The sequence below is a fragment of the Ruditapes philippinarum genome, unplaced genomic scaffold, assembly GCF_026571515.1.
Source record: "Ruditapes philippinarum isolate M1 unplaced genomic scaffold, ASM2657151v2 ctg4325_1_1_1_1, whole genome shotgun sequence".
NCBI lineage: Eukaryota > Metazoa > Mollusca > Bivalvia > Venerida > Veneridae > Ruditapes > Ruditapes philippinarum.
In genome coordinates this window covers 70,497-86,950 of record NW_026864913.1, presented here as the reverse complement: position 1 = coordinate 86,950, position 16,454 = coordinate 70,497, and the positions used below count along the sequence as shown (strand labels likewise).

The 16,454-nt window shown below is 32.2% G+C and overlaps 2 protein-coding genes across 2 annotated transcripts; both read left to right on the top strand.

The window, feature by feature from the left end:
- The first annotated feature begins 1,773 nt into the window (after nucleotides 1-1,773).
- Nucleotides 1,774-9,673, top strand: LOC132727243 (uncharacterized). Its single transcript, XM_060712666.1, has 6 exons — nucleotides 1,774-1,877; nucleotides 2,719-3,358; nucleotides 3,669-3,827; nucleotides 4,845-5,438; nucleotides 5,734-5,818; nucleotides 5,969-9,673. The coding sequence occupies exons 2-6, from the start codon at nucleotides 2,798-2,800 to the stop codon at nucleotides 9,082-9,084; spliced, it is 4,515 nt and encodes a 1,504-aa protein (XP_060568649.1). The 5' UTR covers nucleotides 1,774-1,877; nucleotides 2,719-2,797; the 3' UTR covers nucleotides 9,085-9,673.
- A 1,671-nt stretch (nucleotides 9,674-11,344) lies between these two features.
- LOC132727246 (multiple epidermal growth factor-like domains protein 10) lies at nucleotides 11,345-15,620 on the top strand. The gene is made up of 5 exons (XM_060712668.1): nucleotides 11,345-11,585; nucleotides 12,128-12,940; nucleotides 13,724-13,868; nucleotides 14,537-14,604; nucleotides 15,173-15,620. The coding sequence occupies exons 1-5, from the start codon at nucleotides 11,540-11,542 to the stop codon at nucleotides 15,382-15,384; spliced, it is 1,284 nt and encodes a 427-aa protein (XP_060568651.1). The 5' UTR covers nucleotides 11,345-11,539; the 3' UTR covers nucleotides 15,385-15,620.
- Nucleotides 15,621-16,454: the final 834 nt, after the last annotated feature.

The window sequence follows — 16,454 nt, the reverse complement described above, 5'->3', positions numbered from 1 at the left end:
ATGGCCTGATCAACTTTAATTTCATTTAAGAGGTTAGAGTTTTGTTCCATTTGCATTTTGTCTAATCTTCCCTCCACTTTGCTTAACCTTTGATTAATAGAGTCCTGTGATTCTTTTAAGTTATTAACAATTTGGAGCACTTTCCGTACACCTGGAACTGCCTTCTTACACCCATCACAATACCATATTATGTTTTCACTGATTTTAGATTTTGTTAATTCCTTATAAAAGCTTGACGACAAACCTGAGCAACTAATACAGTACCATCCATCACACAGTTCACATTGAATACCATCATTGATGACTTCAATTTTACATATTGAACAGGAATTTTCATCAGCTATGCTATAACTATGATCATGTGACTTGTGCAAATCTTCCGAATTTACATCAGATAATTTACTTTTCTCATTTGTAGATTGAACACTTGAAGTTGTGGCAGACTTATTGGCAGTCTTATTTGAAACAAGTCCTTTTCTTCTACCTACCATAATTAATATATATACTTAATTTAAGAAAATATCTTTCCATGTTTCTGAATAAGTCCAGATATTAATTATGTGGTTTCAACAATAAAAAGTGATAAAAAAACCCAATATGTTAATAAATTAACAAGTGGACTGAGTTGAAAAAAGGCCGAGCTGACTCGGGGCCCCGAGTACGTTTTAGTGCCGAGCTGTCACTGCACTAAAATTTGCAGTCTATCAAGCGAAATATATCAATAGCTTTACCAGATTGTGAAGAAAACTTGATTATACATACGGAATAGATTGAAACCAAAATATCAACGTAATAGCTGGGACTTCCTAATTGATAGCAAATCTTCTCAACCTTTTCTCTTCTCGGAATAACTGACCAAGATGGCGATTTCGGGAAAATGACGTCAGAGGGAAAATAGTTCGTATTCATACGCATACAAATTTTTACTCTGTCATTCACACTTTTTAACCATTTTAAGCTTGAAAGTTATCTAATTTGAAAATCGTATTCCATCTTCCTGAATTATTGTGTTCTATGATAGTTAGTTAATTTATGACTTGATAAAATTGACACCAAATTTATGCAAGTACTTTGGCTCTCATGCATCGGGAACCAGAAGGTAGAACAAATAAACTGGTTCTCATTAAATTTTTATCGACTGCTAGCGTAGTAATATTCAAATCGCGTAAAGCAATGGTATTTGTAATTTTGTGATAAAAGGATTTAAAATTAAGTAATAAAATGACCAGTCAATTTTAAATTAGATAAGGTATTATGATGATCTGAATATTATGGCAAAATATTGGAACTATTTTTGCTCAGCGCAGCTAGATAGCCTAAATGCGTTCAAGAGGTAGTAAGCTGAATTTATCGTAATTACATTGGGGGCTTGCGCCCCCAAAAACCATATATTGAAGGAAACAACTAAGCGTTTTGACCTGCGTATTATAAAGCTGTTTATAATATTGAAAAAAAATCCTTTTACTTGAGAAAATCCATTTCGATTATTTCCATAGACAGATCTTTGAAGAAAGTTTTGTCTAATATGTTAAGTGATTGTACATATAACTGTTGCATTACCTAGCATAGTTATTGCAACGTAGTTACCTCTCTTATACCACATTGTAAAGTCATATCTTTCACAACAACGAGAGAAACAACTTTCAAAATGTATTCTTAGTAATTTGCTAGTTTTTTTTAATAGTTTTGAGATATATTCTCATGGAATGCTGATCTGAATAATTGTTCTCAAACTGCATATTTATTTTGCTTTAACATATGTTACCCTTGATTAATTGCGTGGTATATTAGTCAGCTTCTAGATCTGTTAAGATGCGCGCGCAAATATTCGGTAAATCATGCGATTTTAAGAGGAAATGTTCAGCTGCAATGCTAAGGTAAGGTAATTCTTTTTCGAAAAATTACATTTTTAAATAACTATGGTATGCATTTATGTATCTAGAAGGTTTAAGTCGGTATAAATTAATGCGATTGTAATGCTCCAGTGATTGCGCACAAATATTAAATTTATATTTAAGTAAAAATAGTAACAATCGATATCGGGAATTCCCCATACTTTATTTCTTATGCGTCACATTTATTTTGAAAAAAGTAATGGATTTTATACTGAACTTATAAAACCGAAAGTAAGTTAATATTGGAAATACTGTCTTTGTTTATTGAATATGTTCATAATCAATAATCTACGGGCATTGTATGCGTCATTCATTTTTAGAAAATACTTCGATCTTTCTTCGCTTACATTGCATCAGCATCTTCTATCATGGTAGTACTACGATAAGCTACCTGTTATCTTTCGATTGCTTTATTCTAATCTTTATTATATTGTTCTTTTTTATAAGTTAATTTAACAGATAAAATATATTAATATAAGCAAACTTATGCCGTATTGTGGTGCATTTTATCACTTGGTAGCGATTTAAAGATTGAGTTTTATTATTGCATTAATGTAATGTGTGATTATAGGAGTACATCAATACATGCACATGTACATGTATAATGGTGTAGTTTTGAAAGGTAAACTCTTAAAAAATCACTTAATGATTAAAATTGATTATACCGGTAATTATGATACGAGCTTTAAGTTACGTAATTTTTCAACACATGAAAAATAGTCTAAAATGATATAATTTATAGTTAAAGGAAAAAAAATTGTTTCGAACGATGATACAGAAGAAAACATTGTCACTGTAATTTTCTTTTATGATCCTTTTGCAGACGAAATGACGTAAAATAAAGATCTTTCAAAAGTAGATACTCTGGTAACTTGATTGCTAAATGTCAACGGTAGAACAACATGGCGCACGAGAAGCAGCTTAAAAATCCAAAATACCGGACATGGGTTAAAGCTGGACTTGGTTTGAAATATGTAAAAGAGGGTCTTGAGCAATTCACCGTGGACATTTTAGATGAACAACATCAAGCTATTCTCATGACAGTGAGAAAAGCCAGCAAATCAATGTCTTCACATTGTAACCAATGCCAAATAAATACTCTGATGCCAAACCATGTTCGAACAAAATCGAATCACTGTCCTTTTGTAGTTAGTGATTGTAACTGCCGACAACCAAGAGGAAAACTCCCTTGTCCAAATGACATATGTGGAGGTATCTACGAGCAAATAATTCTGCGGCATGCCTCGACCCCTCCGACTCCATACTGGAGAAATACTGATTCCACCCTGTGGTGCTCGAGCCCATGGGAAATCGCCAAATGCTTTATAAATGCGCCGGGATATGCTCATACCACATCAGCAAACGAAACAGATTGTGCAGGACTTCTCCACATCGTAGTGAACCACTTAGGATTCCATTCACATCTCAAATGTAATATCACTGGCTCGGATATATTCAGTAAGGTAAGCTTATTGAACGCCGCCTTTCCTTGTTGATCTTGCTTATCATATTTTACATTTGTAAGCAAATACATTATATATGCTGTATCAACTAATTCTTCTTGATAGATTAAACGAGGCATTCCTGGCTCTTGTGCATTTATATGCTCGCGACAGGTAAAGAATGATTTCTCTAATAAGATTGCTTGGAAAATGAATGCCTGATGATATAGGGTAATATTTTCAGCAGCTATATCCACACGGTATTATAATTACATTAGCTGGACATGGGGGGTTTCTGTCACTGTTTACTAAATGTTAAATGATATTTCAGACACGACAATATAGAAATGAAATTCAGCATTCAGCAAGCATGGAACTTGAGGACAATACTGCTGATGGTTACATTGATGATATGATAGCAGTTCTGCAAGACCCTAAAGAACTTTGCTTAAGACCAGAATCTGTAAACGCAGTACGGAAATTGACGGAGGTAAGTGACTATTCTATTTTATATCATAACAAGAAGTGAATCCAATGACTCGAATAACTTATATTTTTATTATCGTACTATGGTTTATTATCAAATTATGGATAATAAAGGTTCAAGAAGCTTCTGAAGAGAACAAAACTCTTTATTCCAAGTAAAAAAATTTAAGTAAAATAAATAAATTTTAAGCAACACAAGTCAATAAGTACGTGCAAAAACATCAATAAAAACATATATTAATTTTGGCAAAATGTTGCGCATGGAGGCATACATCCACGGAGAAGAAAATATACATATACGGATAAAAGCACGTAAACACACACCGTTGTTGCACAATTTTTAATCCGTTTGAGATAAGGCGTCATGTTAAAATAGCTCAATGCAATGACGATGTATTAAAACATAATTGTCAACTGGCCGCGCGTTAGTACGTGAAAAGAATGACAAAATGGTTTCGAAAAGAATGGCAAAATGGTTTCTTCAAACAAAAACAGATAACAAGTCCCGAGATAAGAATTAGACGTATACTTGTATGCAAAAATAGCGCCTCGGACATATTAATTCCCTCGTGGATTTTAATACATCATTGTGCTTACATTAAACCTCTAATATAACTTTAGACATACCAGTTACACGCTTTTAGCTGCATGAAATAAAATATGTAAAATATACAATCAAAGCAAACATTAAATTATTGTATTGATCTCACATCTTAAGAATTAATCTTTCGTGAATTAGTTGAATTTTTACATAAATACGATTTGTGAAATTTAACTTCTAATATCGGTACAATGTATGTACAGATATATTTGATAGTTAGCAATAAAAATAAGCCAGTAAATGAAATAATGATAATAAAAACAGTTTTCAAGAATAACTGCTATGAAAGACACCGCAGTAGATATGCTTTGATTTTCGTTGTGATAATATTCGTTAACTGTATACATATTATAGAAGTCACTTGTATAAGATCTTTCCCAGAAACTTGTATCTAATTATCCATCCTTTTGTTTATTAAAGCTGAAGAATAAAGATTTTGTAATTACAACTGAAAACGAAATGGAGATAATCCAAGAAATGCGAAGTACTTTGACAAAAGAAACAGATGAAAGTGTGCAGAAATTAAAAGCCTATGCAACAGAAGCAATGACCGAAATCGAGAAAAAGAAACAAAACATTGACAATGATATTACACAGTCAAAGTCAGATGTCATAGATCAGATACAGACCATCCGAGACGATATTCTAAATAAACACACATCTGAATTAAGTGTGAAGACTTCTGAACTGAAAGGAACTATCGAAGAGACAGCTAAAGAACACGAAAACAGAATCGTCAAGTATATCTCGACAGCGACAAATGATTTGAAAATTTCCAAAATTGAAGCCATAAAAGAAATGCGAACCGCACAGAATGACATGTTGAGTAAACATTTGATTCAGCTGGATAAAAAAGTTGAGGAAATTAACCTACAGTTGTCCGCTAAAGAAAAGGAAATCTCAAAATCATTTCTAGGAACAGTTGCGGAACAGAAACAAACAACGCGATCGTTTTCGAAAGTCGTTAGTCATGATGACCAGTGTATATCATTCACAACACACCATGAAAGAAAGGTAAAATGATATATATGTTTTTAATTGTATCGAGGATAGACTAAAAAATGCTAACAATAATTATTATTTACAGAAACGTTTGTTCTTATGATAACAAATATGAAAACTTTGGATATGTTTTTATATAAGTTGGTGAGTTTGGCAAAGCGACGAAAAGGAGATACCAAACAAATTAATTTGCGTAGGATGTTTAATATCTTACGTTTTTATTCACAAAAAGATGTGTTTGCTTCTTATTATCATTTTCTTATTATTATTTTTTTTTTAATTTTATTTTCACGTTTGTCTATCATAGTGTGAGAATAAAAAAGAATCAACCTGTTTGGAAGATGTGGAAGCTTGTCTTCATAAACATGCAGATTATGACTTAAGTAAACAAGGTAAATTCTTTATAATTGATTATTGAGAAATCATTTTATATTTATTTAAAAAAGTTAAAAAACACACACAACAAAATGGTATTTTTAAATCCATTTTAACTGCTTATAGTATAAAATAAAATATTTTTTCATTATCTTCTTTTATTTCAGAGTTCAAGAAACGCTTGATTGACCTATATATGGAAACCGTTGTGAAAGAATCTGCTTTACCTCTTCATCCAGAAATGAATGACGCCACCATTAACGAATTGTATGTCACCCCATGGATGAAATTTGAAAACAGCAACAGTTACACTCTAAAAACTAAAAGTGCTGATAATGTTGCAACAAGAAAGGATCGGGAAAGAAAAGTCCAAGATTTTTACGATATATTTTATAAAGATTGCAAACAATTGAAGCTTATTTATATAATTGGAGATGCTGGATCGGGAAAAAGTGCATTTTGCAAAAACATGATTTACAAATGGTGTTTGTCTCAATCTGTAGAAAAACAAAAGAATTTTGTTGTAAATCAAAGAAAGCATATGGTTAACGAAGAAATGTTGTCAGATGATGACATCATGAAAAGTTATGAATTTTTGTTCTATATTTCGTTACGTCATAATACTGACACAGGCGACATCAAGACAATGTTAAAAACTCATTATGAAGACCAGTTACTAGATACTGTGTTAGAAAGTGAATCAGAAAATTGTTTAATTCTTATTGATGGACTGGATGAATGGAAACCACCGAAAGATCACAAAATGTCGCAAACTCAGACTATTGGACTTCCTATACGAGATATTAAAAAACATTACACTATAATAACTACATCCAGACCATGGAAAATAGAAGTTCTTAAAATCAAGGAATCGGAGATGGACAATAGAATAAGGTTATGTGGAATTGAATATAAATCTGTAATTAAAATGGCTACATACATTGTAAGTCATTTGAATACATATTTTGAAAAGAAAAAATCTGTCAACCGATTTTTAGCTAAATATGTTCTATCAAGTGACCAAAACAAAACACCTTTTTGTGATATAATACGATCTCCAGTGATGCTGAAGCAGCTAGTTTGTCTTTGGTTTGAAAACAGATTATGTCACTCTTCACGGTGTCAAATTTATTGTAATATGTTAGAGTTGTCCCTAGAATGGTCTGTACAGAGGAAAGCTGAGGATAAGATATTTGAAACGTTTCGGGAAAGATCATTAGATTCGGAAGATATAAGTCTTCCACTAACATTTGATGAAGACTCAATTTGCGAAGAATACAAACTCATTATTAGTACAGCAGGAAAAGTCGCATACCATACTCTTTTCTCCGAGCAAAAGGAAACATCTCTCACGTTTAGTCAAGCAGTGTTAAGAAAATATGGAGCATCAAAAGATTTTATTCAGTGCTGCCTTGAAATGGGGATTTTAACTGAGGAGCAGAATATAGCCTTTTCTCTAACGAAACGTCGAAGTAGTCAATTTTCATTCACTCACAAATCTATTCAAGAGGTATTAGCAGCAATTTTTATTGTAATGGAATGTCAAACTCATGAACATGACATTGGGAGAAATGACACAATGCATACTATTTCAGAGTGTTTTAAAACTGTGAAATCAGTAGAGGATATTTTAGAACAATATTACGTTATTGAGCTTATTTGTGGACTTAACCCTACACTTGGAACTCATGTATCAAGGTACATATATGATATTGTAGTTAGAGATGAACGATTCATGGAATACAGAGAGACAATCGCTAATTTGTATGAAAATAACATTGTCTTTCAAATTCAAGAACTTATATTCGGATGTATTAAGGAATTTCAGTCTAGTAAGGGTGTAAAAGATGAGTGCATGTACCTTGCGGATGTTTTAATACAAAACAAATCTGACATTCCTCTCCTTAAGTACATAAAAGCTCACACTATAATGACAATAACTATTGCCGGTGAAATATGGGGCCTTTCTCGATCAAGTATTCACCTTAGTGATAATGATGCCGAAATATTGTGCTACATTGTAAGGAAAAGTTCACCGTCTTTGCGTCGTTTCACGAAAATAGATCCCATAACGGCCGATGCTGAAGAAGAGTTGCCTATTTACTACGAACTTGTTTCGTCAGAATGCACACAGCTCCAAGTATTAGAGATTAGATGTATCAGATTATCTCACAGTTACATGTGTCGTTTGTCTGCACTCATAGAGAACAGTATAAATTTACAGGAGCTTTCTCTGAAAGAAATTCGTTGTGACGATGATTCCTGTGGAATACATGATATAAAATTATGTGACAATACAATGTTGAGGAATATTGATATTGACTCCAATGATTTTCGACTGCAAGACCTAAATGCCGATAGCCTTATTAACTGTTGTTTAAAAGGAATGAATAACTTTGACAACATTGGACGCTTGTTAAGCAGAGCGCTATGTTTAGAATATCTTAATTTGTCTTCTTGTACTTTCATTTTGGTGAATCAGATATTGATGACTAATATGAAGAACTTGAGAACTGTCGAGTTTTCTGATATTCAAGTGAACGAAACAACATGGAAGCTGTTCGTTTGCAGTCTCAAAACATGTCCTTCTATTAGAAGTCTTAGATTAACGTCAATGCGTCTTGCAGAAAAGGTAAAAACGACGCTTCTAACTGATCTTCAAGAAGTCTACCAGATTGAAAGTCTGTATTTGAAAAGCATGAATGTCTCCTTTCGATTTCCGACAAATTTAACTCATCTTAAACTATTAGCTTTGGACAATATCATCTGTTTCCTGACAAGCATGTATGATTTAGTTGAAGGTTTACACAATCTATGTAAATTGGAACATATATCCTTGAAGAACATGGATTTCCAAACAACTTATTTGCATTTATCGTCTAATTTAATGTGTCTGAAACATGTTTCACTTCAAAACATCAAACTAGCTAAAAAGGCATGGATGGAGTTTGGAGAATCTTTAAATGAATTACGAAACCTTGAAATTCTTCATTTTCAAAGTGTGAACATTCCTGATAATTGTTTAAAGTTTACACGTAATATACATCACCTAAAAATTATCAGTTTTGAAAAGGTGATGTTAAGCCTGGATAGCTGGAAAGAAATTGCAGACACTCTTACTGCATTATCTCAATCTGTAGAAGTGCGAACTGAAGATCTGTATATAGAAAATGGATCCTTAGAAGCCGCTATTGAATATATAAAGAAACGCAACGACTTATTTCAAGTAACCGTTAGTTTTGGAGTGGACTGCAACTATAGAACAATAAAAAGTTCCCTGTAAAACAAAACTCATTAGAAGACGTTAACGTTTTTGAATATGTAACAAGTAAATTATTTCAAAACACATTTTCTTTTGATTTTACTGAAATATTTAACTTTCAATTGTCAATTGTTTATAACCTAATTGTTAGGGGGGAAAGATCATATGTCAGATCAGCAAGATCATTGTCTCATTAAAACTATATTGTCTTGTATACTAGTATATCGTCAACCGCGCTGAATTAATAACATACCTTATAAAATGAAGAAGAAGAAGGAGAAGAAGAAGAAAATATTTTATTTAACTATATAATTACATGAATCTCATTATAAACACTAAAACGTTGAACTATTTTGTTACGGATGTTATTGAATATAGATACATACTAATCTTTTCAGTTTTAACAATCTAGAGATTATGAAATGATATATTGTATAGAAGTAATAAATTCCAGCTATTTTAAGCTAGTAAAAATATAACAGATAATATTTGGAGTACAATGCTATTGTCAAGAATATGAAACAATGTAACCGATGAACTACCAGAGTTGTCAGCTTGTTATCTCAAAGTATAAATTAGAATTGAAGCGACAAATTGACTTCTTTTTCATTTTCCGAGTCCAAAGATTTCATATCATTTGATTATTGCACTGTATCTAGCCTCGTTTTCAGGGAACGATAAATCCATATTGTACTTACTTACATTGGTACAAAAGTTTCCAACTTGTAATTGCGTAAAATGAATTACTGAAGCACGTTATAGTGCTGTATAATGACCTAATTTGGACTCAAAACACACCTTTTTGGCTAATATATTTGTCAATAATAATGCTATGTTTCCTTTTATGTTGAGTTTTATAAAGGTCTATCCGTCCTTAAACGCACAAATATAAGCCGCTTTTTCTATCCGATTTTGGTCCCGGATATGTAACCTTTCATGCACTTGTGGAGAAATTTGAAATACACAAAAGGGTGAGAAATCCCACAAATAATCATCCAAAGAAATGAATTTTGAGTCGAAATTAGGTGACTGTACAACGGCCGATGAGACATATATAAAATGTACAGTAATCTGCTCCAAAACTAAAGGAATGGTAATTGTGTTAAGAGTTGATTTTTCCAGCCAGGGCCCTGTCATATAAACCGTCTCCGTGTACTATGGGCACACGCAAGTTTTTGTTTGTTATAGAAAGAAGAATTCATGATACCGATGATGTTTAGAAGAGGTGAATAGGTAGAACTGCTCAAAATTAAGTTGAAATAACGTAATAGATGAAATTCAAAAGCTACTTATGAATATCTCTTCTTCTATGATACCATGCAACATTTCTAAGATCATTGAAGTATGGCATGACAAAAGAGCTTCCTGGTTGTATTTTAACTGTCCTCGGTGATCTATACCATTTAAAATCATACAGTACCACCAATGACGTGTAAAACATGTTTTAATGCTTGCTTGCTTGATTATTTAATTGATTGATTGATTGATTGATTCATTTGTAAATACGAACTCTAGTACTGTTGTATTATGTCAATATCAGCACAGTTTCCAAACATCACAATTTTCAATGCCATTTCTCACATTCGAGTTTTCAATTTTGTATGTATAATTCCTACACTGGATAATCGCTAGGTGATGAAAATGTTTACTTAAACTTGACATTTCATAAATGTCAGATGATAAAGCAATATTGCCGGACAATTTCGTTTTGTCTGTATATTTTAATTTCAATTAGAGGCGTAATACTTTTAATGTCATTGCTTGATTCCGTTGTATAAAATAATATATTCTGAAAAGGTCATAAAAGACATCAACACAATACTAGTGGACGTTACTCACTGTAGAGACTCCTGCCACTTTAGTGACAAATATTTTAGCCGCGTCTTGACAAAACCAACGAAATGCGTTTGCGACCAGAATGGATCAAGACCAGCCTGCGCGTCCGCAGGAGGCGCAGGCTGGTCTGGATCCACGCTGGTCGCAAACACATTATGTTGGTTTTGTCATGGCGCGGCTCAAATATTTTAATATTTGCTGAGAGGTTTGAGAGATATTGTTGTGAATGTTTAGTTTGGTAAAAATTGATACTGTTTTAGTCCATAAAGGATGGCTCTGCAGAAGTTGCACTGTATCATTATTGTTGGTAATTGTGATGATGTTTCAAGTTTTCCGGAAGTGACATAGATGTGTATGTAGTGCAAACGAATATCACGTTTCCGAATCTTGACTTTGATCCACTGTTAAAACGTTTCATTTCACTTAAAAGTCATTGTTACTTTCTATAAGATATCAGATTTTGATACTGTCATAAGATATTATCTCGAAAACGAAACTCATTCAAATATGAGTAATTATCATGTAAACATGGCCAAACCTTATGGATTCTACTAAGTGTTAAATATAGTAATTAGTTATCCTAGTTTTAGTTAAATCTGTTGATATGACTTTGATCTTAGTCTTGTAAAACACTATCACGATGATACGGCTGTTATGCTTGTTTTTATTGCTTTTAATGTCATTCGGTAAGAATTGTTCTTTTAGTTTTATTAACGGAAATATCTAGAAACATTTATGATTAACATTTAATTGATGCATAAATTTTATGTCTGTGTATATTTGGGATCATTGTTTGCTATATTATCATTGCTATTCATTTTGCTTATTGTTATAGGTTTTGGTTTTCATTTTTGAATTTATTTTATCTAAGCTATTAGCGATATGAAATTTAAAGTTATTGGTTAGAAAAGTAAGTAAGGTGAAATGTTTCAATGTCTTCAAAACAACATGTTTGATTTACTCCCTGGGATATCGCGTCTTATTGTAAAATTTTATTAATTAAAACACAAAGTGACATTCTTAAAATTACATATTTTTATCGTAATGTTAGCATATTAATCAAATTATTATTTTTCATTAGCTTTAAATAGCTTTGTTCACTTTGTAAATATTTGAGAATTGTTTTGATTTTCCTTATTACTTATTTCTGTAGCATCCATTTTATAGAAAAACTTTTTTTTGCAGAACAGTATTTAAGCAAGCATAATAATGCTTATTTCAATTTCAGGATATGTTATGTGCATTTGCAACAGCAAATGTAAAGAATGCATTGGGGGCATAATTTGCCATGAATGTACAGACGGATATCATGGAAGTCAATGTTCTCAAAAATGTAGTCCAAACTGTTACCGCAATATTTGCAATAAAGGTACCGGCCGATGTGTAACCGGATGCCGTGATGGATATTGGGGGTATGACTGTAAAATGATGTGTAGTAAAACATGTTCAGGGAATATATGCGATCAATATACCGGGTACTGTACAAAAAACTGCATTATTGGATACACCGGAAGAAAGTGTGACACTTGCGATGTAGGGTTCTTTGGCAATCCTTGTCAGGCATGCCCAGGCAATTGTTACAATTGTTCAAAAACAAAATGCGGCCCTTGCAAGAGTGGCTTTTGGGGAGAAACTTGCCAACACCGGTGTCCTGAAAATTGCTTGGACTCTGATTGCAAACAACATTCAGGACACTGTTCAAATGATTGTAAGTTAGGTCTATGGGGAGATACTTGCAATCATACATGTCCTTCTAACTGCAAGCATAGTAAATGTGACCGCGAATCAGGGTTATGTACAAACGGATGTAAGAACAATTTCTATGGTGACCAGTGTGGCATGATTTGTGAGACTACATGTTTACCAGATGAAGACGGTTTGAAGTGTAATGACTCCGATGGAAGTTGTATACAAGAATGTCAATATGGTTACTATGGTGACAAATGTCAAAATCGTTGTAAAGATTGTATAAACGAGACATGCTTTAAAAATAACGGATCTTGTATCCTTGGGCATTCAACAAACGACAACACAACTCAAGGTTGTTATTACATTTTGTCAAAGTGAAGAATTTTTATGTGATTTTAAATTTTGTAATCAGTAACTTTTAAAGTCATGACACACCTATTAAAAGAATAAGAATTGGAACACGAGGTCTTCTGAAATGTATCTCGAGAGAAAATCAAATAACAAATGATAGTATTTTGATGTTTTTAGTCAAAAGATAAACACTTTCCCTATCATCACAATATGTAAACCCCGGAAAAAATGTAACCGAAGTACGAGCATGGTAACATGATCTCGCTTTCTATTTCCCTTTATATATTTCAATCACTGGTTACGTTTTAAGTTTAGTAAATCTCATTACAGGCCATGTAAATTGAACTATGTAAATAGCGAGAGGAATTCTTTAATTGATAAATTGAATATTTACTTGAAAACATTGTGAGAAAAACTATTTGAGCGATAATCATCTTTACTCTGGCAGACTGGCGCCTAGTTAACCCACTGAACATCGATTGGAATACATTTATCTCAAACACATTTTAGATATTTTTTTTTATGTTATGCACATCAAACTCCATATACAGCAGTTTGTTTATAAGAAAAGTGATATCTTATACTCAAACGAGTTTTAAAGAATTTTCTAGTAATTTCTACAACAAACAATATGGTATTCGTTTTGTATAAAAGGAAGTTATATCTTAAAATTGAACACATTTCTTGTAATCATGACACCAATTTACCTTCACATATAATACATCTTTTATAAAAGAAAGATATATCTTATAGAATACTCTAGTATCTATATTACATGTTTCAGCGTTTGATGATATATCAGACATGGGAGACTCATCAGTTTCTTCAGATGCCTCAAATACATTCGTTGCAGTAGGAGTTGGTGTTAGTTCTGCAGCCATAGCGTTCATTGTTGCTAGCATCTTTGTTATATTAAAAAGGCACAAGAGGTAAAAAAAAATTACATGTTTTGTTCCACAATACAATTTCTCATTACAACAATGTTATGTCTTATTTTGTGGGTATACTGAAAAAGACCATATTTACAAATTCATTTCTCGTTCATTACATAAACTTCTTCCTTTCACAATGTTATAATAATGCATTTTAAGATCATAAACATGTATATCATATGTTCAGTTAAGATCATATTAAAAAGAGGTAGGAAATCTACATGAATAAACTTGATACGAGTTTATATAATAGTAGTTGGTGTCGGCGAATATCTGTTTTTTATCTGAATAAAATACACAAGAAAAGGGACTTCTTTTATAAATCATGCCCAATTAATTCTTTAAAGAAATATATTTTTTCTCTTGGTGTACAAACCATTTTAACTAAGCAATTAAGTATAACTCGTACCTGTAGCCGGCTGGAACCTGAACTGATTAGCCTTTGTAACCATTATAAAGTCGGATCAGTCTTAACATGTGTGCAGTCCGACAAGGCTATGTTGGTAGCACTGTTTTTGCATTTTGATTTGAAGCCTCTTAATGTTTAAATAATCTGTTCGAATTCAAATCCGGGCAAACCAATTACTCAGATGCTGCAGGTTAAGGGATATCATTATCAATACCTATTGAAAGCGTTAAGATCTAGTAGCATTATTTCTCAACAGAATGTCAAGAACTCACAGGCGTGATGCAGCAAAGGGGTCTGGACTTAATAACCAGCTATCACACTCAGGTAAAGCGTTAAAGTGTTTAAAATGACAAATTGTGTTTTGTTTTCCTGTAAATTCAAATAAAAAAACAATTGACGTTACAGAAAAAAATTATCGTTTATAGAATCTCTATACATGCAGTTTTGAAAAATGTTTTAAATTGAGAAGTAAGCGCTTTAGTATGAAGGTAAATCTTAGAGACCAGGTTTATATGTTTGCTTAAAACCGTAGAATCGGCAAAGACCGGATGCTGTGTTGGTTAATATGATACCTGTCATAAGCTAGATAATTATAGTAGGTTAAATCTATCTATATATTAAAAGCATTTCATTTAGATCTACCTATAAATAAACTTGTTTTTAAACGCATAATTCTAAAACAACAAATAAAACATGTCAACCATTTCACTGTACAATCTTATTGTTTTAGAGATTGAATTCAAAGAGGCGACGAGCATATATATATAAATTTGTTTACTAACTTGTTTTTGCGCACTTTTAAACGAACAAACAAACAAACAAACAAACAAACAAACAAACAAACAAACAAACAAACAAACCATGTTAACCACTTTCAATCTTTCTGTTTTAGAGTTTGAAAACAAAGAGGCAACGGGCGATAAAGGTGCAGCGGGTGACGTATATGAACAGTTACATGAAGAAAACAATTACTCACATACTTACGGAAGATTAGAAGTCAATTACGAACAGTTTGATAACAGTGTTGCAGATATATACACAAACATTACACAAGATACAAACTACGAAGCGCTTCAAAACAGGTTAAAAGAGCCTCAAACGTAAAATTACATATATACAAACAATATATGATTTTTATACGAATAAAACGTTTGTGAAATAATTGTTATTTTCAATAACATAACATTAATGTGTATTAATTTGTAAATAAACAGTGTATACTTTATTTATACCAAACAATATTGATAAATCATAATTTTACTATGTTCTTATAGTATGTAATTTTAAAGAGACATCATACGATAACAATGTTAGATATAATAAAGATAATTTTAAAGGCCGTTAATGACAATAATTTTAAATATAGGAGGACGAACAAGGCCGTAAGTAAAAGATAATTATGGTAAAGGAGTAACTGTTATTTTTTGCCCTGATTTGAATCTTAAATGTTCAAATATTAGATTCAGTATTATTATTTCAAAGTATCTTAATGTCTTAGTGCACATTTTTTCTAAATCCAGTGTAATTTTGGTATACCTTTACATTTATTCAAGTATCTTCAATATATCTAGTCTACCTTCCAATTCAGTTACATCGCATCTAAACTCCCGATTTACACAAAATGCATATTTTAACGGTAATTTATGCCGGAAAAAATTGAAGCTATTTTTATTTATTCCCTGCGGGCCGGAGCCCGCAGGGTATTGGTACGCGTTTAATTTTTGAGGTATGGAGGAGCACGTGACCTGTTTTCGGTACATGGAGGAGCATGTGATCTGTAAACCGTACATGATTGGTTAATTGACCTATTCGAAAACCTAGCTAAATACCGTTTCCCGGTCCGTTACGGATTTATCTCTAGGACACACCGGTCTCTTAAATGACCGGTGTACACAATGGCTAGGGAATTAGTCAGAATTAGACCTAATTAAGAACATAACACTCTTACGTGATATTTCTAATTTTCTATTATTATTTTACCGTTTAAGGTTGAAAAACTTGCATGATGTGTTTGTAAATTATCAATGTTTCTTTAATATCTATCTGAAATTTTACAAACAATAAATTGTTTATAGTGAAAATCCACAGAATTAAAACATTCGTTTGTGGCATCTGCCATAATAGATAGAGATATTTTCTGCGTAAACTTGTGTTTTTACTTTATTTTATTTTAT